General features: G+C 43.0%; 1 protein-coding gene across 1 annotated transcript in view; it reads left to right on the top strand.

The window, feature by feature from the left end:
- YLPM1 (YLP motif containing 1) overlaps positions 1 to 23323 on the top strand; it is a gene marked incomplete in the record, with an annotated part of 1534972 nt that overhangs the window by 1032407 nt on the left and 479242 nt on the right. Inside the window, 1 exon segment of the mRNA XM_044073602.1 lies at positions 21781 to 21864. Within this exon segment, the coding sequence (XP_043929537.1) occupies positions 21781 to 21864 (84 nt within the window).

The raw sequence follows: 23323 nt of genomic DNA, 5'->3' as shown, positions 1-23323 counted from the left end.
AAGTACAGCATTCTCCTGAACAGTCATCCATGCCAAAGAAACAGATGCTTAAAATGGCCCAAGGAAGCAAGTACAGCATTCTCCAGAGCAGTCATCCATGCCAAAGAAACAGATGCTTAAAATGGCCCAAGGAAACAAGTACAGCATTCTCCTGAACAGTCATCCATGCCAAAGAAACAGATGCTTAAAATGGCCCAAGGAAACAAGTACAGCATTCTCCAGAACAGTCATCCATGCCAAAGAAACAGATGCTTAAAATGGCCCAAGGAAACAAGTACAGCATTCTCCTGAACAGTCATCCATGCCAAAGAAACAGATGCTTAAAATAGCCCAAGGAAGCAAGTACAGCATTCTCCAGAACAGTCATCCATGCCAAAGAAACAGATGCTTAAAATGGCCCAAGGAAACAAGTACAGCATTCTCCTGAACAGTCATCCATGCCAAAGAAACAGATGCTTAAAATAGCCCAAGGAAACAAGTACAGCATTCTCCAGAACAGTCATCCATGCCAAAGAAACAGATGCTTAAAATGGCCCAAGGAAACAAGTACAGCATTCTCCAGAACAGTCATCCATGCCAAAGAAACAGATGCTTAAAATGGCCCAAGGAAACAAGTACAGCATTCTCCAGAGCAGTCATCCATGCCAAAGAAACAGATGCTTAAAATGGCCCAAGGAAGCAAGTACAGCATTCTCCTGAACAGTCATCCATGCCAAAGAAACAGATGCTTAAAATGGCCCAAGGAAACAAGTACAGCATTCTACTGAACAGTCATCCATGCCAAAGAAACAGATGCTTAAAATGGCCGAATACCTAATTACTTTAATCAGGGGTTCCCATCCCCCTCCTGACAAAAGGCTTGGACAAGACACTGATTTATAATTCCTCTGACCAGGTTTCCATTTCTTCTGATTCCTCTTCTCAGCAGGGATATTCTCTCCCTCCCTATGAGGACTCTGATGCAGAAAAGTCCATACCTTCAGCCTCTCCGCCTGAGGATTATTCTTTTAGGGAAACCCTGAGGATTATTCAGAATCCAAGAAAAGGCTCAGAGACTTCCTTTTATTGCCTCAGCACAGGCCCCTGGCTATACCCCTTGTGCTTGATATTGTTGTTGATGTTTTTTCTGAATCCAGTCTGTCTCCTGATTCTTTACCCCCTGCACCAGTCAAGCCAGACAAGGTACTACAGAGTCCCTGACTCTAATAAATTTCTTTAAAAAAAACCCAGCTGCAGACCCAGAAACTATTTCTCAGGGTCCTAAAGGGTTTAAGGCTTCCACTGCTAAAAATCCTGTCCCCTCGGATAGGGATTCCAGAGCTCTGGACAGATGGGGGAAAAAATTGTATACTTCTGCTACTTTAGCTGTAAGAGCTTTAAACTGTCAGTTTCACGTGCTTAAATACCAACAGTACCTCATGTCATTTGTTAAAACAGAAAATGGTTTCAAATATAGAAGGTCCTGACTGTAAGGAAATGCAGGATTTATTGCATGCAGTTGAACAAGTGGGAAAGCATACTCTGCAATGTGGTTTTGATTCATTAGAGGCTTCTTGTAGAGCTGCAGTCACAGGCTCTGTTATTCGAAGGCATGCTTGGTTGAAAGAACAAAGTTTACCTGACCATGTTAAAGTAAAATTATTGGATGCTCCATTACAGCATGATACTTTGTTTGGTGTTAAGGCAGAAGAGGTGTTAAAGAAAATGGAGAATAAAGCAAAGTCAATGCAGACATTGAAAGATTTCTTACAAGTTCAACCACCTAGATTTAGTAGAAACTGGCCTTCAAAAAATTGGTCCTTTCCAGTGTCAGACAGGCCACAAAGAGGCAGATACAGACGCCCAAGAGGCAGATCTCAGCCCCAAGGCTCCTACAGACCTAAACAATGGGGGCTTCAGCCCCCAAAGGAGGGGAAGACAAATCACAACCTTATAGGAAACAGTCCCAATGACTTCCCTCTGCAAATGCCAAGCACTTACCTTTTGACAGCACCCCTAGGGGGAAAGCTAGCACTTTTCTCAAAAAATTGGCATATGATCACCCAGGACCAATGGGTTCTGAATATTGTTTCTCAGGGTTACAGGTTCCACTTCCACATGCTTCCAAAACCAAAAGGTATGCCTGACCTGCCAAAAAACAATGGGCAGAGGCACAAAAACAGATTGCTGCTCTTATGGACATGGGAGCTATTCAAAAATTCCACAGCAAGAACAGGGACAAGGATTTTACTCAAGACTTTTCTTAGTACCTAGAAAGGACAAAGCATGGAGACCAATACTGGACCTGTCAATCCTAAATACTTTCCTGGATGTTCCAAAATTCAAAATGTTAACACTACAACTTCTGCCCATGCTGGGCAAGAAGGCTTGGCTAGTTACTTTGGACCTCAAGGAGGTATACCTGCATGTCCCAATCAGACAGTCTTGCAGAAGATACCTCAGATTCATGGCAGGTTCAATGCATTGCCAATTCTCTGCACTGCCCTTTGGCTTATCTACTGAGCCCAGGGTCTTCACAAAATGCCTGGCTCCAGTAATTGCATTTTGCAGACAAAAAGGAATTCAAATAAATCCCTACTTGGACGATTGCCTTATTCAAGCAGAGAGCAAGGACATTCTTCTAAAGCATCTAGCGTTTGTAAAAAAAAAAAAAAAAAAAAATGCTAATTTGCCTAGGGTACACAGTAAGCGAAAAAAAATCAAAACTAGTGCCCTCTCAAGAGATAATATTCCTGGGTGCAAGCTTAAATACAACTGTCCAGATGGCTTATCTCACGCCAGACAAACAGAGGCAACTGACTTATTACTAAATGATGGCAACAAAAACCCAGCTCCCTGCAAGAAAAATTCTGCAGGCCCTGGGCTTCATGGCATCCTGCATTCTAGTAATTCCATATGCAAAACTGCATATGAGGAAACTAAAATGGTACCTAAAAAGTGTTTGAACTCAGCATTGTTGCAGCCTGGAGACGATCATAACTTTAATTCCCTGCCTACAACAGGAGTTTCGATGGTGGGCCCAGGCCTGTCACCACAACAAGGGACAGCCTTTCACTTTACCTACAGCCAGGCAGACAATAACAGCGGATGCATCGGATTATGCCTGGGGGGCACATATGGCAGGAAGATGTATTCAGGGCATGTGGACCAAGGAACAAATGCATCTTCACATCAATCCAAAAGAGATGCTAGCTGTACAGAATGCCCTGACAGCCTTCAAGGACCTAATACATCCAAGACAACTATTAATAAAGACGGGCAGTACCACAGTTATGTGGTACATAAACAAGCAAGGGGGCACACATTCCTACCCCCTATGCAGACAAGCCATGACTTTGTGGAACACAGCACTGACTTATCAAGTACATCTGCAGGCACAATTCATGCCAGGAACAAAAAATACACTGACAGACGAACTAAGCAGAAATCTCATGGATCCTCACGAATGGAAGCTAAATCCACAAGTGTTCAGCATGATAACGAGGAAATGGGGATGCCCAGACATAGATCTTTTTGCCTCCCCTCACAATTATCAAATACAGAAATTTTGCACAAGAACTCATCACTCTCAAGCATGGAAAGTGGATGCTCTTATCATTCAACTGGAAAGGCCTGACAGTCTATGCCTCCCCTCCAATACCTCGTCTCACCAAGGTGCTACTAAAAGTCAGACAAGAAAGGCCAAAAATTATCCTGATTGCACCAGACTGGCCACGCCAGCACTGGTACCCAAGCCTAAAGAATTTGTCTCAAGGCCCAGCTTGGCTTCTACCTCAAATTCCTCATCTTCTGACACAATAAAACAATCAGATTCTGCACAGTCAACTCAGAACCTTAAACCTAGCAGCATGGCAGATAATGTAGCCACTCAGACTGCACCTCTCTCTAAAGCTGTTATGGATGTCATTTTAGAAGCCAGGAGGCCCAGCACTAGGAAATCATATGCAGAAAAATGGAAGAGATTCTGTGCTTGGAACCAGGCACAAGGGCTCGAACTACTTGTCCGTAATATACCTCAGATTTTACAATACCTAACTGAGATGCTGGACAAAGGCTTATCTTTCTCATCTATTAAAATCCATGCCTCTGCCATTTCAGCTTATTACAGTACGGAACCTCCTATTTTTTCACATCCTCTACAACGACAGTACCTCAGAGGGGCAAAAAATATAAGACCCCCAAGGAGAGCACCAGTACCTACTTGGGACCTCAATTTTGTTTTAGAAAAGCTCACACTGCCTCATTTTGAACCAGCCAGCACAGCTGATCTAAAATTCTTGTCATGGAAAACTGCTCTGCTCCTAGCAATAACTTCAGCAAGAAGAGTCTCAGAGTTACAGGCACTAATGGCTGTGGAACCTTTCCTCATTTTTCATCAGGACAGGGTTTCTCTTAGGACAAACCCAACATTCATGCCAAAAGTGGTCTCCAATGTGGCTTTAAACCAAACCATTCATTTACCTACTTTTTACCCAAATCCCCAGAATAAAGGGGAGAGACTTCTGCACGCTTTGGATATACACAGACAGCTACGATTCTACTTGGACAAAACAAAAGCTTTCAGAAAAACTGAGCAACTGTTTGTAGCATATGCTGCAGGATCACAAGGAAAGCCTATTACAAAGCAGACAGTCTCGAAATGGATAGGACACTGCGTCCGCTTCTGTTATGCACAACATGGCAAATCAGTGCCTAAGGGCATTAGGCCTCATTGTACCAGAGCAGCAGCCACTTCAGCAGCTTTCCTCATAGGAGTACCAACCAAAGACATTTTAGAAGCTGCAACCTGGAGCTCGGTGCACACTTTCACCAAGCACTACCACTTGCCTCTCTACTCTAAATCCAGAGCAGGCTTTGCCACTGCAGTTCTGCAGAGCTCGTTAGCCTCTCCAAATCCAATTTAGACCCAGCCGCCCAACCTCAGCTTTGGGATTCTACCCAAGTGTAATGACTGCAACAGTGAAACACGATGAACATAGTACAGTTGTGTACTTACCATAAATGTAGATGTTCGAGTGTATTCACTGTTGCAGTCCAGGTTACCCACCCACCATCCCCCTTTTTTCCATTGCTGGGACCTTTCTGTACTTCTCATCTCTATACTACTTATGTGGTGTATTTGCTTGTAGATGAAGGAAATGTTTATAGTAATATATGCATGTTTTTCGGAATAATTTTATCTTTCCAGCCTTCCTATCTGGGGGCACCTGACATCTGGGGCAAGAAAAACTGGAGAAAATGGCGTCGGTTGCAACATTTATACCCCTGGCGCACTGACGTTGGGGAAGAGGCGACAGCACCCGGCGCCGGACCAAGACTTTGGAACTCGGGCCGACTGCGGGGTCGCCTGCCAGCAGGATAACCCAAGTGTAATGACTGCAACAGTGAATACACTCGAACATCTACATTTATGGTAGGTACACAGCTGTACTTTTTCCCTTACCTAGACGACTGGCCTCCTTACCGTCCCCACCAGGCATCTACTCTTCTTAGCCACGGATTGCTTCCTACTTCTAGCGTCCCGATTGGGGATCACCATAAATTTGAAGAAGTCGTCCCTTCAACCAGTTCAAGTCTTGGAGTTCATAGGGGCCAAAATATACACACTTCAGACCAACGCCTTCTTGACAGACTGACTTCGCAGTTTGACCTCACATGTTTTAGCCCTTCTTCAGTCACCGGCTCCATCAGCGGAGTCAGTCCTGAGGGCTTTAGGGTCCATGGCAGCAGCAATCAATCTCGCACCCTTAGCTCGCTTACACATGAGGATTCTCCAGTGGATTTTGCAGGTTCAGTGGTCCATCCTTCACCACCCATTGGACTTAGCAATTCCTCTCAGCAGAGTTTGCAGAAACTCCCTCATCTGGTGGCTCCAGTCTCGAGAGCTTCGGGAAGGTCGACCGTTTCTTATGCCACAACCCCAAGCCACGGTGACCACGGACGCTTCTCGCTTCGGGTGGGGGGGCATTATGTTGGCAGAACTGTCCAAGGTACGTGGACTCGGACAGAGACCATCCTGCATATCAATGTTCTGGAGATGAGGGCGGTGCTTCTAGCGTTGCAAGCCCTTCATGCCTTTCTCCCACCAGGGACTATTGTGATTCAAAAAAGAAGCCAGCACCTAGGATGATAAGTAATTTATTGGAACTAGACCGGTTTCAGCAAGTAGCTTTCATCAGTAGTGTAATCGCAGACAGCAGGAAAAGACCTCGCAATAAATACCTGTTCCAATCAAAAACTTTGACATTTCCTATTTTGGAATGACAACAAAAACAAAATAATGTTATAGATGTACAATGCCTAAATAATAATTATATTGGGCATAATAAAATAAGCATGTCAATTGATCAATATTATACCCACAAGTGTATGAGGCACAAATACAAAATGAAAGAAATATTACAATTTATCATTGAGTCCAGGGGAAAAAAGACCACCTAGTTTCACTATCCATTTTTTTTCCTTGCTATTAAGTATATCATGCCAACCAGTTTTAAAAGATCTATTACCAGTAATATTATCAATAATTGTTAATGAAAATTTGGCAGTAGGGGTGAATCAGTGTATGTCTACATAATGCATTGGTAGCTCAGGCATTCCTGATATCACCTATATGTTCAGACATTCTAACCCTGAATTGTCTAGAGGTCTGGCCTACACAAAAGGCTTGGCAAGTACAGGTCGCAAGGTAAACAACCCAGTCCGTACTGCAATTACCAAAACAATGTATATTGTAAAGTTGTCCAGTATTCCTGCTAGTGAAAGTTTTGGTTTTAAACATGTACGTACAAAATGTGCAGTGTCCACAAGGATATGATCCAACCAGTTTGTCCCCCATGAGAGTTTTCTGTTGATAAATAGCATCCCGAAATGTGGTTTTCTTATAATGAGAAAAATGCGACCCTAAGGTCTTACCTTTTCTATATGAGAAGGAACACCTGTCCCCAAGGTAGTCCTCCAACTGTGAATGAGTTTTTAAGATGTTCCAATGCTTGTCAACAATATCCATAAGGTGCACTGTATTTCTGCCATATGTTGTAACAAACCTCAAAATGTCATTATTATTCTGCTTGTGATGTGGTTGGTATTGTAATAATGTAACCCTGGATTGGTTTCTAGACCACTGCATGGCGGAACTAACATTTTGTTTCGCATATCCCCTGGCTAAAAATCTATTGGCTAAATCCTCATGGTGTTGTATCAGGTCTTGTTGAGAAGAGCAAATCCTATTAAGGCGCAAGAACTGAGATTTGGGAATATTATTGATTGTATGTTTGGGATGGAGACTGTTGGCATGTAGCAAGGTGTTATATTCTGGAAATTTACGATATACAGTAGTTCTTAGTGTATTATCAGACTGACGCTGTAAAGAGACGTCAAGAAAATGAATTTCATTTTGATGGTAATCAACCGTGAATTCAGCACCCCATATATTTCCATTAAGATGTTCTATAAACTCATCCAAATATTCGCTACCTCCTTTCCAGACCAGCCAACAGTCATCCAGGTATCTTCTCTAAATGTCAATTTCAGGCAAATATAAATTATGAAGTTCATCATAAAAGGCTTAAGGAAGTAATAAATAAAGACAGGTCAGAGCTAGCAAGTATGGCAGTGCAAGGCAAACAAACATGTGTAAAACAAAAAAGCCTGCACCTAGGATGATGAGAAGTAATTTATTGGAACTAGACCGGTTTCAGCAAGTAGCTTTCATCAGTAGTGTTATCACAGGCAGCAGGAAAAGACCTCGCAATAAATACCTGTTCCAATCAAAAACTTTGACATCATTTCCTGTTTTGGAATGATAAAAACAAAATAATGTTATAGGTGTACAATGCCTAAATAATAATTATATTAGGCATAATAAAATAAGCATGTCAATTGATAAATATTATACCCACAAGTGTATGAGGCACAAATACAAAATGAAAGAAATATTACAATTTATCACTGAGTCCATTTCTATTTTCAAAATGACTGCTATTAGCAAATACAAGGTACAGCCATGGGGGCCTCCTTTGCCCCAATTTATGCTGACCTCTATGTGGGGTATGTGGAGGAGCATATTATTTATGATGAACTTCATAATTTATATTTGCCTGAAATTGACATTTAGAGAAGATACCTGGATGACTGTTGGCTGGTCTGGAAAGGAGGTAGCGAATATTTGGATGAGTTTATAGAACATCTTAATGGAAATATATGGGGTGCTGAATTCACGGTTGATTACATGAAAATGAAATTCATTTTCTTGACGTCTCTTTACAGCGTCAGTCTGATAATACACTAAGAACTACTGTATATCGTAAATTTCCAGAATATAACACCTTGCTACATGCCAACAGTCTCCATCCCAAACATACAATCAATAATATTCCCAAATCTCAGTTCTTGCGCCTTAATAGGATTTGCTCTTCTCAACAAGACCTGATACAACACCATGAGGATTTAGCCAATAGATTTTTAGCCAGGGGATATGCGAAACAAAATGTTAGTTCCGCCATGCAGTGGTCTAGAAACCAATCCAGGGTTACATTATTACAATACCAACCACATCACAAGCAGAATAATAATGACATTTTGAGGGTTGTTACAATATATGGCAGGAATACAGTGGACCTTATAGATATTGTTATCAAGCATTGGTACATCTGAAAAACTCATTCACAGTTGGAGGACTACCTTTGGGACAGGTGTTCATTCTCATACAGAAAAGGTAAGACCTTAGGGTAGCATTTTTCTCATTATAAGAAAACCACATTTCGGGATGCTATTTATCAATAGAAAACTCTCATGGGGGATAAACTGGTTGGATCATATCCTTGTGGACACTGCACATTTTGTAAGTACATGTTTAAAACCAAAACTTTCACTAGCAGGAATACTGGACAACTTTACAATATGCATTGTTTTGGTAATTGCAGTACGGACTGGGTGGTTTACCTTGCGACCTGTACTTGCCAAGCCCTTTATGTAGGCCAGACCTCTAGACAATTCAGGGTTAGAATGTCTGAACATATAGGTGATATCAGGAATGCCCGAGCTACCAATGCATTATGTAGACATACACTCATTCACCCTACTGCCAAATTTTCATTTACAATTATTGATAATATTACTGGTAATAGATCTTTTAAAACTGTTTGGCATGATATACTTAATAGGAAGGAAAGAAAATGGATAGTGAAACTTGGGGGTCTTTTTTCCCCTGGACTCAATGATAAATTGTAATATTTCTTTCATTTTGTATTTGTGCCTCATACACTTGTGGGTATAATATTTATCAATTGACATGCTTATTTTATTATGCCTAATATAATTAGTATTTAGGCATTGTACATCTATAACATTATTTTGTTTTTATCATTCCAAAACAGGAAATTATGTCAAAGTTTTTGATTGGAACAGGTATTTATTGCGAGGTCTTTTCCTGCTGCCTGTGATAACACTACTGATGAAAGCTACTTGCTGAAACCGGTCTAGTTCCAATAAATTACTTCTCATCATCCTAGGTGCTGGCTTTTTTGTTTTACGCATGTTTGTTTGCCTTGCACTGCCATACTTGCTAGCTCTGACCTGTCTTTATTTATTACTTCCTTAAGCCTTTTATGATGAACTTCATAATTTATATTTGCCTGAAATTGACATTTAGAGAAGATACCTGGATGACTGTTGGCTGGTCTGGAAAGGAGGTAGCGAATATTTGGATGAGTTTATAGAACATCTTAATGGAAATATATGGGGTGCTGAATTCACGATTGATTACCATCAAAATGAAATTCATTTTCTTGACGTGTTTTTACAGTGTCAGTCTGATAATACACTAAGAACTACTGTATATCGTAAATTTCCAGAATATAACACCTTGCTACATGCCAACAGTCTCTATCCCAAACATACAATCAATAATATTCCCAAATCTCAGTTCTTACACCTTAATAGGATTTGCTCTTCTCAACAAGACCTGATACAACACCATGAGGATTTAGCCAATAGATTTTTAGCCAGGGGATATGCGAAACAAAATGTTAGTTCCGCCATGCAGTGGTCTAGAAACCAATCCAGGGTTACATTATTTCAATACCAACCACATCACAAGCAGAATAATAATGACATTTTGAGGTTTGTTACAATATATGGCAGGAATACAGTGGACCTTATAGATATTGTTGTCAAGCATTGGAACATCTTAAAAACTCATTCACAGTTGGAGGACTACCTTTGGGACAGGTGTTCATTCTCATATAGAAAAGGTAAGACCTTAGGGTAGCATTTTTCTCATAAGAAAACCACATTTCGGGATGCTTTTTATCAATAGAAAACTCTCATGGGGGATAAACTGGTTGGATCATATCCTTGTGGACACTGCACATTTTGTAAGTACATGTTTAAAACCAAAACTTTCACTAGCAGGAATACTGGACAACTTTACAATATGCATTGTTTTGGTAATTGCAGTACGGACTGGGTGGTTTACCTTGTGACCTGTACTTGCCAAGCCTTTTATGTAGGCCAGACCTCTAGACAATTCAGGGTTAGAATGTCTGAACATATAGGTGATATCAGGAATGCCCGAGCTACCAATGCATTATATAGACATACACTCATTCACCCTACTGCCAAAATTTCATTTACAATTATTGATAATATTACTGGTAATAGATCTTTTAAAACTGTTTGGCATGATATACTTAATAGGAAGGAAAGAAAATGGATAGTGAAACTTGGGGGTCTTTTTTCCCCTGGACTCCATGATAAATTGTAATATTTCTTTCATTTTGTATTTGTGCCTCATACACTTGTGGGTATAATATTTATCAATTGACATGCTTATTTTATTATGCCTAATATAATTATTATTTAGGCATTGTACATCTATAACATTATTTTGTTTTTATCATTCCAAAACAGGAAATGATATCAAAGTTTTTGATTGGAACAGGTATTTATTGTGAGGTCTTTTCCTGCTGCCTGTGATTACACTACTGATGAAAGCTACTTGCTGAAACCGGTCTAGTTCCAATAAATTACTTCTCATCATCCTAGGTGCTGGCTTCATTTTTGTTTTATACATGTTTGTTTGCCTTGCACTTTCCGTACTTGCTAGCTCTGACCTGCCTTTAACTATTGTGATTCAATCAGACAACATGTCAGTGGTCTGGTACATCAACAAACGGGGGGGGGACCAGGTCTTACCCTCTTTGCGGAGAGGCCATGAGAGTCTGGGACTGGGCGATATCCACCAATCTTTTTCTGTTAGCCACACACATTCCGGGCCAGTCCAACATCCTAGCGGACAAACTGAATCGAACTATCCTCTCACCTTACGAGTGGTCTCTGAATCCCTTAGTAGTGAAACAGATCTTCCACAAGTGGGGTTAGCCTTGCTGCGATCTCTTCGTGTCACCTTCCAAGGCGAAGTGCAGCAAGTTTTTCGCTCTAATTCCCCCTCAGGGGGTAAGCCCCAGAGACGCTCTAGTTCATGCTTGGCCACCCGGTCTTCTTTATGCGTATCCCCCTCTTCCGTTGATAACAAAATTCTTACAGAAAGCTCGTCGTCGGTTGGGGAACAAGATTATCCTCATAACTCCATTCTGGCCTCGTCAAGCCTGGTTCCCGTGCCTACAGTCTTATCTTATAGCTCCTCTCTGGATCTTGGATCCCATCTCAGATCTGATATCTCATCCTTCGGGATTGATATCCCCGAATCTGTTCGAGATCAAGCTCTCAGTTTGGTTGATCCAGTTCCATTAGTTGCTAGGACTCCCAGTATCTCGTCTGCAGTCAGATCTATCCTGGTAGCGGCACATAAGCCTTCTACCAGGAAGGTTTACAATAGTAAATGGAAGCATTTTTCCATTTGGGCGTCTCAAAGGAAATTGAACCCTTTCACTGTTCCCATCCCAGCAGTGCTCGATTTCCTATCTCATATTTTTCAGCAAGGCGCCAGTTCTTCTACTGTAAAGGTTCAAATGGCTGCCATCTCCCATTTTCACATTGGGGACAATCTCAATCCCCTCGCGTCCACCAAGATTTACAAGACCTTTCTGAAAGGAACGTTCCTCTTGAGACGTCCTACTAGGAACCCCGTCCCTCCATGGCATCTAACTTTGGTCCTTCAAGCTCTGACTGGACCTCCTTTTGAACCTGCAGCTTCTGTCGATTTGAAATTCTTGTTCTGGAAAACTGTCTTTTTGGTAGCGATTACCTCTGCTAGAAGGGTGTTGGAACTTCAGGCCCTCTGTATTAAAGCCCCATATCTGGTTTTCCATAAGGACAGGGTCTCTCTCAGGACTAACCCGCCCTTTCTACCTAAAGTGGCCTCCGAGACGAACATCAGTCAGTCCATTAATCTTCCAGTTTTTTCCCCTAATTACCAAAACAAAGGAGAGTACAAACTTCATTTGTTAGATGTTCGTAGACAGTTACGTTTTTATTTACACAGAACAGCTGCATTCCGCAAGTCTGATCACTTCTTTGTCTCTTTTGCAAAACCCTTCTTCGGTAAGCCTTTGTCAAAGGTAACTCTGGCCAGATGGATTTCAAATTGCATTCTGCTCACATACAAACTATGGCCTGCCGGAGCCTTGAGGGGTTCATGTTCATTCTACCCGCTCTATGGCTACATCTGCTGCATTCTGGTCGAGAGTTCCCTTGGATGACATTTGCTCTGCGGCTACTTGGTCGTCCTCTCATACCTTTATCTCTCACTATAAATTGGATTTAGTGTCTAGATATAGGGCAGCCTTTGGCTCTGCAGTGCTCTGGAATATCCTTCCCTGAGGACCTCCCAAGTTTTTGGTAGCTGGGGACTCTGTCCCCCACAGGTTGATGATCAAATTAAGTTACCTACTTCAGATAAAGAAGTTATGTACTCACCATAACGTTCCATCACAGTAGGTAACTTCATTTGTCAGCAACCGACCCTTCCTCCTTCCCCCTAACCTGGTTCTTTGATTACCTGAATCCTAGGGTGGTTTCTCAGGTCATTTGTTTAATCCTTAGGTTAGGATTCTTCAGGTTGTTTTGTCTTTGTGAGGTTATATAGATGGGCAAATGCGATCTGAGGATTGGAAGGAGGTAGCAGGGTATTATGGGTAAGGGGGAGGAGCTTGGAGCTCGGATCTCTAGCTTGGAAAGCTGCCGGATCGGATCCGATACCCACAGGTTGCTGACAAATGAAGTTACCTACTCAGATGGAACGTTATGGTGAGTATATAACTTCTCTTTCTACCTTGACAGGACTAAGCCTTTCAGAAAATCTGACCAGCTGTTAGTCAGGTTTGCTACTGGGGCAGAGGACAAGGCCATTTCGAAGCAAACCATTTCCAAATAAATAGCACACTGCATCCATTTTTGCTACAAGCACCATGGAAAACCTACCCCTCAGGGGATCAGAACTCATTCCACTAGAGCTACTTCAACCTCTACAGCATTTCTCAGGGGAGTCCCCACCAGGGACATCCTGGAAGCTTCAACCTGGAGTTCTGTACACACCTTCACCAAGCATTGCCACTTGCCTATTTTTTTCTAAATCTAGAGCTGGATTTGCTACAGCAGTCTTAAAAGGCCTGCTAAACAGCCCTAACACTTCTCGACTGCCTCCACCCTTCCTCAGCTTTGGGAATCAACCCAAGTGTGATGATTGCAGCAGTGAAACATGAACGTAGTACAGTTGTGTACATTTAACATAAATGTAGATGTTTGAGTGTATTCACTGTTGCAGTCCTGGTTTCCCTCCCTCCAGACCCCTGGATTTCTCTATCCTTTCTACCTATCCTTTTTATGGCTATTTTTTATGGCAGGGGTATTTACTTTTTACTGGAGGTGTTCCACACCATGTAATAGCTTCCTATTTTGGGGGCTCCTGACATCTGGGGCAAGAAAAACTGATGTAATGGCATCAGCTGCATGTTTTATACCTTTGATGACCTGCCGTCATGGAAGAGGTGACAGCATCCAACACAGAAATCCCAAGACTCTGGTATTCGGGCCGACTGAGGGCTACCTGCAGGCAGATAACCCAAGTGTGATGACTGCAACAGTGAATGCACTCGAACATCTACATTTATGGTAAGTGTACACAACTGTACTTTTCCCCCTCCTCCATTTGTTCAAGGGCAGTCACACAAGTTACCCCCTCAGTAAACCTCACACAACCCAAGGGAACACAGATACATGCAAAGTGGCAGTCTCTGCACCTCACCCTGTGGTTGATTGGATTCTGATCCCCTTTAGTCACCTGTACATTGAGGACATGTTCAGTGTCCTGCAGGAGGCCAGGAAACCTAACGCATGAAAGTCTTACCTCTCAAAGTGGAAAAGGTTTTCCGTATGGTGACACAAAAGACGGTTGGACCCACTGGCAAGCGACATCCCTCTTGTCTTACCTGTGTGAACTAATGCAGATGGGTCTGGCCTACTCTTCTTTGAAAGCGCACTTGTCTGCAATCTTTTCCTGTCTCTCTCTGGATCCACCCCTAGCATCCAGACTTCATGCTAAACTCTTCCCCAAAGGGTTACGTCAGCTGAGACCTCCCAGGAAACCATCCCCTCCTCCCTGGGACCTTAGCTATGTACTAGAAAAACTCACCCAAGCTCCTTTTGAGCCAGCAGAGACAGCCTCTCTAAAATTTTGCACATGGAAAACTGTTTTAATGGTGGCTCTGACCTCAGAGCTGCAAGCCCTAATGGCCACACCACCTTTTCTAGTCTCCCACCATGACAGGGTTACTCTCAGGACTAACCCGTCCTTCTCGCCCAAGGTAGTGAATGACCTATCTTTGAACCAGGCCATACACCTGCCCATCTTTTTCGCCAATCCACAGGGGGATAGTGAGAGAGCACTTCATTCCCTAGATGTGCACAGACAGGTCCATTAGGAAATCTGACCAACTCTTTGTCTCTTCCACCCCAGAGCCCTGGGAAAGCAGTGACTAAACAGACCATTTCGGCCTGGATCTCCACAGCCATTTCCTTCTGTTGCTTGTACCATGAGAAAACCTTGCACTGGAATATTAAAATGCACTCCACCAGAGCAGTGTACTCTTCTAGAGCCTTCTTTAAGGGGCTAGACACCAACACAATCCTTGAAGCAGCTACTTGATCCTCAGTGCACACTTTCACCAAGCATGACAAGCTGGATCATATCTCTAGGGCCAGGGAAACTTCTTCCAGACCACCACCCAATTCACAGTGAGTTTTAGCACTTACCCACGTGTAGAATACTGCATCATTGAAATAGAAGGACAGAAAAGTTGTGTAAAATGTTACCATAACCATAGATGTCCTTCTCTTCCATGTTGCAGTATTCTTTCTCTCCCTCCTTCCTTTCCTGTCAGGTTGCACTTGCTCTTCTGGGTGGCACTGGATGGGCTGTGCCCTACTAGGACTGGCTGCGACTGGGCCTTTCTGTTCTGAGGACTGGTGCATGCAGATGTCACTTTTATGGCCCATGGTCCTGCAGCCACATCAAATGCCCGACACAGCTTGAGGGACTGAAAAACTCTGGAATACTGTCCAGACGTACGCGAAAGAATGAAGAGTACAACCCACATGTAAAATACTGCAACATATTTCATCTGCTTTTACTGTGCTTGTGTTTCTACCTACTTTTTTTTTCTTTTGCATCATCTTAAAAGTACTCAATTGTATTTATTACTGCTTGGTGTAACTCATTCTCAGCCTTTTGGTTTAAACACTTGGGCTTCGGACCAGTTGTTTTGCACTGAGTGGGTTTGTGGTCTGCACTGTAGTGGCAGAACAGGTAGCTTACATCCTTCTAGGTTGGGAACTGCTGATTGAGGGCTCAGTGTCTGTTATTCTAAAACTGTATTAATTCTGGTTTAAGCACTTGGGCTTTCAGGCCAGTTATTTTACATTAAGAGGGTTTGTGGTCTGCACTTTTGTGGGAGGAGAGGCTGGACTCTGCCCTTCTGAGCTGGGAATTTCTGGTTAAAGGCTTATAGTGCATGCATATCTGAACTGCTTCTTACTGAAGTTGGTGCGCCTTGTTTGCTGTGGCATAGACTGGATTCGGGCCTGCTGGATCTAGCTTTGTTTGTGTAACTTGAGCACTAATCCAGGCATTCTCTAAAGTATTCAATTGTATTTATTACTGCTTGGTAGTAATTTGATTAAAGTGTAGCTATCATTCTAAGTCTTTTGGATTAAGCACTTGGGCTTCAGACCAGTTGTTTTACATTAGGAAGGTTTGTGGCATGCACTGTGGTGGCAGGACAGGTAGCTTTCATCCTTCTAAGTTGGGAACTGCTGATTGAGAGCCCAGTGTCTGTTATTCTTAAAGTGTATTAGTTCTGGTTTAAGCACTTGGGCTTCAGGCCAGTTATTTTACATTAAGAAGGTTTGTGGTCTGCACTCTTGTGGGAGAAGAGGCTGGACTCTGCCCTTCTGTGCTGGGACTTTCTGGTTAAAGGTTTATAGTGCCTGAATATTTGAACTGTATCTTACTGAAATTGGTACACCTTGTTTGCTGTAGCATAGACTAGATCCAGGCCTGCTGAATCTAGCTTTGTTTATATGCTGCTTGTTTGTTTGCTTGTTATTTCCCTGGAACGCTAATTCCACCTAATACGTGGCTTCTCAGCGCTTCTGTGGCTCACTAGTGATATCTGCATTGCTTACTGTACTTATTTCCTTGTTTCACTTGAAAGAAAGTTACTGTTTGTCGTTTTTGCATTTAAGTTACCTGTAACACATTGCACTTAAGTTACCTGGCACTTGCTCACTAAAGCAATTATATGTAAGTCATCACTAAAAATTAAAAGCATTACACCCTCACTCCCCACTGGCCCTTGTTTTCAATTAAGGAATTCCCAATATTATTCTAGCATGTCCAAAGGTCAGTTGTCAATCTCCTCTCCAGCTGGTGAATCTGGGAATCTTGAGGCAATGTTACAACTGCCTCATGTACACAGACAACCCTTTCCTCCTCCCAACAAATTCCAACCCATGTGAGAGATGCAACCGTATAGCCAAACTGGAGGCTAAGCTCTCTCAACTCAGTACTGGCATAACCAGTCAGGAGGAGAAGGAAACCACACTCACTACAATTCCAGTCTCACATAGACCTACCACGACAGCAAACCAAACACATAATCATACAAAACATACTGAGGCTCTAAATAAAGATCTGCCTAAGCAGCAGAGACCTCCAAAGCAGACACCCAAGCAACCGCTACCCCAAAACAAAACACGTGCAACACATATCTCACAAAGCCAGTGTGCCGAACAGTCACAGCCCTTAAGACTAAACAACACACCTGATACACTTGTAATAGGTGACTCTATCGTCAGGCACACTGACGTCCCGCTCACCAGGCTGAACAAGGAGAGGGTCACGGTGAGCAGCCTGTCGGGCGCTAGGATCCGCCACATAACACAAGCACTCAGGTCACTCCAAGGCAAGTACAAATATGGCTCAGTCATTGTCCATGCTGGTGTGAATGACCTGAGACGTACCTCCCTGGACTACATGAAAAGAGACATAAAGGAGCTGTCTGAGCATGTAGCCCAGGCCGGTATGACCCTGACCTTGGGTAGCATCTTACCCTCACCAAGAATGATGCCACAATATGGAGACAAGATGATCAATTTCAACAATTGGCTTAAGTGCTGGTGTCATTCAAAGGGGATCCAGTGCCTGTCAGCTTGGGATGATATGCTCGACAAGCCACGATGCTTCGCTAGGGACGGCTTGCACCTGTCACCCCTGGGCTTTCGGATATTGGCAAAGGCTCTTGCTACCCCCATAGTGCCTTTTTTAGGCAAGGCTCAAAAGACAAACCCACCTCCGTAGGTATCACAAGGGATAAGAAACTGAGTAATGCTACTCAACGCCAGAAGTCTAAACCTCAAGATGCACACACTCGAAACTCTCCTTAGCATGGAGAACATCGATATCTGTGCAGTAACAGAAACCTGGTTCAGGGCTCCAGAGAGCACCCCAGCACTACCAGGTTATACCTCATACCATGCTTTTCGGCCCCAAAACTTGGATTGAACCACAAAAGGAGGGAGAGTATCGATATTCATCAAAGATACCCACACCTCCAGGTTGGTGGCAAAGCACGAAGCATCAGAGACTATCCATGTGCAACTAACAGTGGGTAAAACTGCCTTCCAGTTTATAGCCTGCTACAGACCACCCTCCCAAACCTAGGAACCCCACTCGGCCTTCCTGAGAACACTGGAAAATATGAAGGTCTCTCCAAACACCATTATATTGGGCGACTTCAACTACCCAAACATAGACTGGGAGCATTACTCTAGCTCCAACACCCTAGCCCAAAGATTCCTAGAATTTATAAACTCAAATGCTATGGAACAACTTGTTACCACTCCCACAAGAGGGGAAAACATACTGGACCTGATCATCACCAACATGGGGACTCTATGCTCCAGACCAGAAGTGTATCCCTCACTGGTAAGATCAGACCATAAACTAATCTCACTGGATATTCACATCCCGACCCCACCCCCTGCCAAGAAAACCACAGTGAAAAACTCCTCTAAAGCAAATTTCACACTCCTCAAAACCGAGGTGGAATCCTTCAAAGCCCCCGGGCCTGTGGAAAATACGGCCCAGACAGCAGAATCCTTTATAAACGCATTCTATGAACACCTTCAGGAATGCATGGATCATGCGATCCCAAATAAAACCAAGACCCAATCCTCCAAAGGCAGACGTCCTGTCTGGTGGACCCCAGCCATAAACAAACTATACAATAGAAGGAGGACGCTACTAAATGATAGAGCAAAATCCCAAAAAGGGAAGGCATCACTGATCAGTATTAGCAAAAAACTACGGGCACTCATAAAATCGTCTAAGGCCAGCTTCGAGAGAAATATTGCACAGGACACTAAGGATAATCACAAGGCTTTCTTTAGTTATGTTAGGAACCTGGGTGGTAATTCCCAGATATGCTCAGAATCAGTCCAAAATGACAAAAAATACACTGAACCCACAGACATTGCCAACATCCTAGCTGACAGGTTCAGCGCAAACTTCTCCCCACCAAAAGGGCAAATATCTATCCCAGCAGAGTGCTGCCCCCCTGACATCTCAGATGCTCAGGTAAGAGCCGCCCTCTCCAAAGCAAAAAACGGCATCAATGGGACCAGACGGTGTCCCGGGCTGCGTCCTACATGAACTCCAAGAAGAGCTAAACCCAAACATAAAACTACTGTTCAATCTCAGCCTTACTGCAGGATATGTGCCCAAAGAGTGGCGTACAGCAACAGTTGTCCCTCTCCATAAAGGTGGTGCCTCAACGGATCCTGGAAACTATCGCCCCATAAGCCTGACTAGCTTGGTCTGCAAAGCTATGGAAAGGATCATCATGGACCTCATAAATAAAGATATTGGGGACCTACAGACACTGGATCCTACCCAGTTCGGCTTTGTTAAGGGCAGATCCTGCCTCTTAAACCTGGTTGATTTCTTTGAAACAGTCACCAAGGCCATTGACGAGGGGAAGGTGGTTCACACAGCCTACCTGGACCTCGCAAAAGCCTTCGATACAATACCCCACTCGGGCGTTATAGATAAGCTCACCAGCTTAAATATAAACCCCTATCTCACTAGATGGATTACAAACTGACTCAAGGACAGAAACCACATGGTTAGAATTGCTGGAGCCATGTCAGACTTCAAACCAGTTACAAGTGGTGTCCCACAAGGCTCAGTCCTGGGACCTCTCTTGTTCGGTATATATTTCTCGGAGGTACAGGCCAACACGGAAGGACTGTGGCTGACCATGTTCGCAGATGACTGCAAACTGGGCGCCATAATCGACTCTCCAGCCGACACAAGCATCCTCCAAAAGGGCCTCATAGAAACAGACAACTGGTGCCAGAACCATGGCCTCAAGCTAAATGCCAAAAAGTGTATAGTCATCCCTTTTGGCAAAAACATAGTGCCCACAAATTACCACATAGGTAGGGACCTGGGGACCCAAGTTGATAGCAATCTCTCATTTGACAACCACGTGGCCAAAGTGGTTAGAAAAACATTTTATATAGCCCACCTAATCATGAAGGGATTCACATCTAGATCAGGGGAGGTCATCGTGCCTCTTTACTCATCCCTTATCAGGCCCATAATTGAGTACAATGCCCCTTTTGAGATGTACTTTACCAGACACCTGCAGCAACTGGAAAGACCCCAAAAGTACCTCACCAAGAGGATCAAAGGGCTCAAGCAGATGCCATATGCTGCCCAGTTAAAGAAACTCCAGCTCTACTCAGTGGCATACCGCCTGCTCAGAGGCGATCTGTGCCTGACGTATTAAGCCATGTCCAACCCGGAATTAATGGACATGCTGCAACTCAGAAAATCCGAATCCCAGCGAGCTACGCGCTCGAGAGACTTGAACCCCAGCACTGAAATAAATAGGACATGCTGGAGGGACAGATTCATAACCCAGAGGCTCCCTTCACTCTGGAATAAAATCCCAGTCCAGGTTAGGCAGAGTCCCTCATTGACTCTCTTCAAGAGGAATCTTGATGAGTGGATGGGAGATCATAGGTTTACCCCGGGTATCACTTCTGTGTCACTGTTGGACAGAGGCACAGTATACTAACCTCGAAAAAGGGCATAGCAAAATTAATTTAAAATGGGTGACGAAAGCCAAACACACTCTGGCTAGGCTTACAAATGCCCTAGGGCAGATAGCCTAGTATGAACCTAATTATTCATTTCCTTTTCTGTCTGTAGATTGTGCTTACCAGTTTCTAAAGTGGCACTATTTAATTGGATTTCCAGTTGTATAGCCTTTATCTATAGCTCGGAGGGCAAACCTTTACCCTGCAGGATCAAGGTTCATTCTACCAGGTGGCTGTCTACCTCTGCAGCCTTTCAAGCCAGGGTACCACTTGATAATATTTGTGCAGCAGCTACATGGGCTTCCCCTCACACTTTTATTACACATTACAAATTGGATTTGGCATCCAGGGGTAGAGCATCCTTTGGCTCCACGGTGCTCGAATATTTTCCAGTGAGCCACCCAAGAATAAGGCGCAAGGGATGCTGTCCCATATGTAAAAATGAAGGTGAGATTGGACTACCTAACGTTTAGAAGTTATGTACTCACCATCACGTTCCATGTTGGTAGTCCATCTCACCCTTCATTTTTACAAACCTGCAATTCTGCCCCCATCCTGTAAGATCTGGAAGTAATAATTTGGTTGCCATTGGTTGTTTTTATGGTGGTTATTCTAGTGAGCAGCAAACAAGATCTGGGGATTGTACTGGTGCACCATGGGATACCTGCTTAGCCATGAGCCAACCAGAAGTCTTCCAGCTTGTAAATCGGCCTGGGCTCCGAACCCATATGTAAAAATGAAGGGTGAGATGGACTACCAGCATGGAACGTTATGGTGAGTACATAACTTCTTATTTTCTCGAATCCCTTGTGACCCTTGAATTGGATAAAGAATTTTAGAACATAAATGAATGTTTTAACAGTGATATTGATCAGTGTTTTGATGTTGTTATTTTGGTATTTGTATGTATTAAATTCACATAGTGGTAGCTACCCAGCATTGTGAATGTTAGTTCTAGGTGATGGTCACTATTGGTGTGACACCCTGACAGTGTACAAAATGGGAAAGGGTGGGTTACTGCTGATGCCATTTTGTTTGTTGTTATTAATGTCTGTTGTTTACAGAAAAAATTTAAATTTGAAGTGCTTTTTGATTAAGTTGATTTGTTACTGTATTGTTGATACTGTTTTGTAATGTGTTTTTCCCCACCATTAGTTGAGTAACAGTTGGGAGGCGACACCAAGACACATGATTCGGTTAGATGTGAGATCCCTGCTGCAGGATGCTGCTATTGAGGAGGTAATGTAACTTACGTCACATACAGCAGTAAATTCTTAGCTCTGAAGTCAAAATGCCACACAACGTTTTACTTTTCCCTCCCATGGGGGAAATATTTATTTTCCCAGGACCACATTTCATTACAAGGCTGTAAGTAGCATTGTCTTCATTCATCATCATTTATTTATTTATTGCTTGCCTTTACTGGGAAAAATCTGACTGGGCAGCAAAGTCCCATTTTTCAGCAGATGCCTAGGCCGAAGATCTCTGTAAATAATTACAGTTGAGATACAGGAGCAAAAATATACAGATAAGTGTAAAAAAACATATACAGGAAAAGATTGTGCATGAAACAAAATATGGTAATTTTAGGTGAACATAATGTACAGAAATGATGTACAGTTTCATCTGTAGCGACAGATAATGCACAGTAGTAATTTAGTTCATGCAGGTTTTGCACATTTGTGAAATATGGTGCAGCGATAATGAGGAAGGGAGCTAACATTAAGTAAGACAGAGTAGGTGTTTGTGTAGGAGGTGAAAAAAACAGGAAATAGGGCAGTGGAGAAACTTAATCTGAGGGCAGAGGTAGAAAGAGATTAGCAGTCAGAAAGTAGAAAAGTACTAAGGTAGAGTGCTAGGTAGTCTGCGAGGGAGCATAGGGAAAACAAAGTTACGAAGAAGATTAGCCAGGGTGGGCTACGAGCAGTACCAGAAGGAGTTAAGGTGCTGCTTTAGGCTGACTTTAAATGTGGGTAGAATGATATCTTGTCTTAGTATAAGGGATGCGATTCCATTACTTAGTAACATAGGAAAAGTAAAGGGAGTCTGTTGTTGCAGGTGATTAGTAGGCAATTTGTTGTTTGGGCAGTTAACTAGTGGGGATGTAGTTCTGGAGGATGTTTTGCAGGGATAGGCAGCTTTTAGGTTTGTATATAATTTTGTGAGCTATGATAAGTTGAGTAGTTAGTAAATATGATGATTCTAAGCATGCAAACTTGGCAATTTGGTTGTAAAACACCTCAAGCTTATTATGGTGGTTTGTAGACTGAAGATTGCTGAGGCTTACAGAAGAGAAAGGAGGAGGTAATCGGATGCCAACATTTCTTTTCTAGTTGAGTCTGTGACATAAGGTTTTGATCTGTAGAGGAAACATAGCTTTTGGTTTGTCTTGTTAATTGCCTGAGATATATGTTGATGTCCTCCTATTCCTGTGTTGCAGTATTCATACTGTGGGATTTTCTGCTTCAGGCGACCCGATGGCTTCTATACAGAAGCTTGCGCTTGGCTGCTGTAGGGTGTATAGGACTTTACACGCAGGACCATAAACCAGGGACCATAAATGTAACATCTGCACGCACAGACCTCAGAACTTTTCAGCCACAGACGTTATTTCAACCACTTTGCTCCTACGACCAAAAACTTCGAAAGATAAGTACCCCGTTGGGGATTTTTTCTTTTACGTATGCTTGAGTTTGGT

The sequence above is a fragment of the Protopterus annectens genome, chromosome 6.part0 (genome assembly GCF_019279795.1).
Source record: "Protopterus annectens isolate FY-2018-M chromosome 6.part0, PAN1.0, whole genome shotgun sequence".
In the NCBI taxonomy this organism is placed as follows: Eukaryota; Metazoa; Chordata; order Ceratodontiformes; family Protopteridae; genus Protopterus; species Protopterus annectens.
This window is presented reverse-complemented; position numbering and strand designations above follow the sequence as displayed.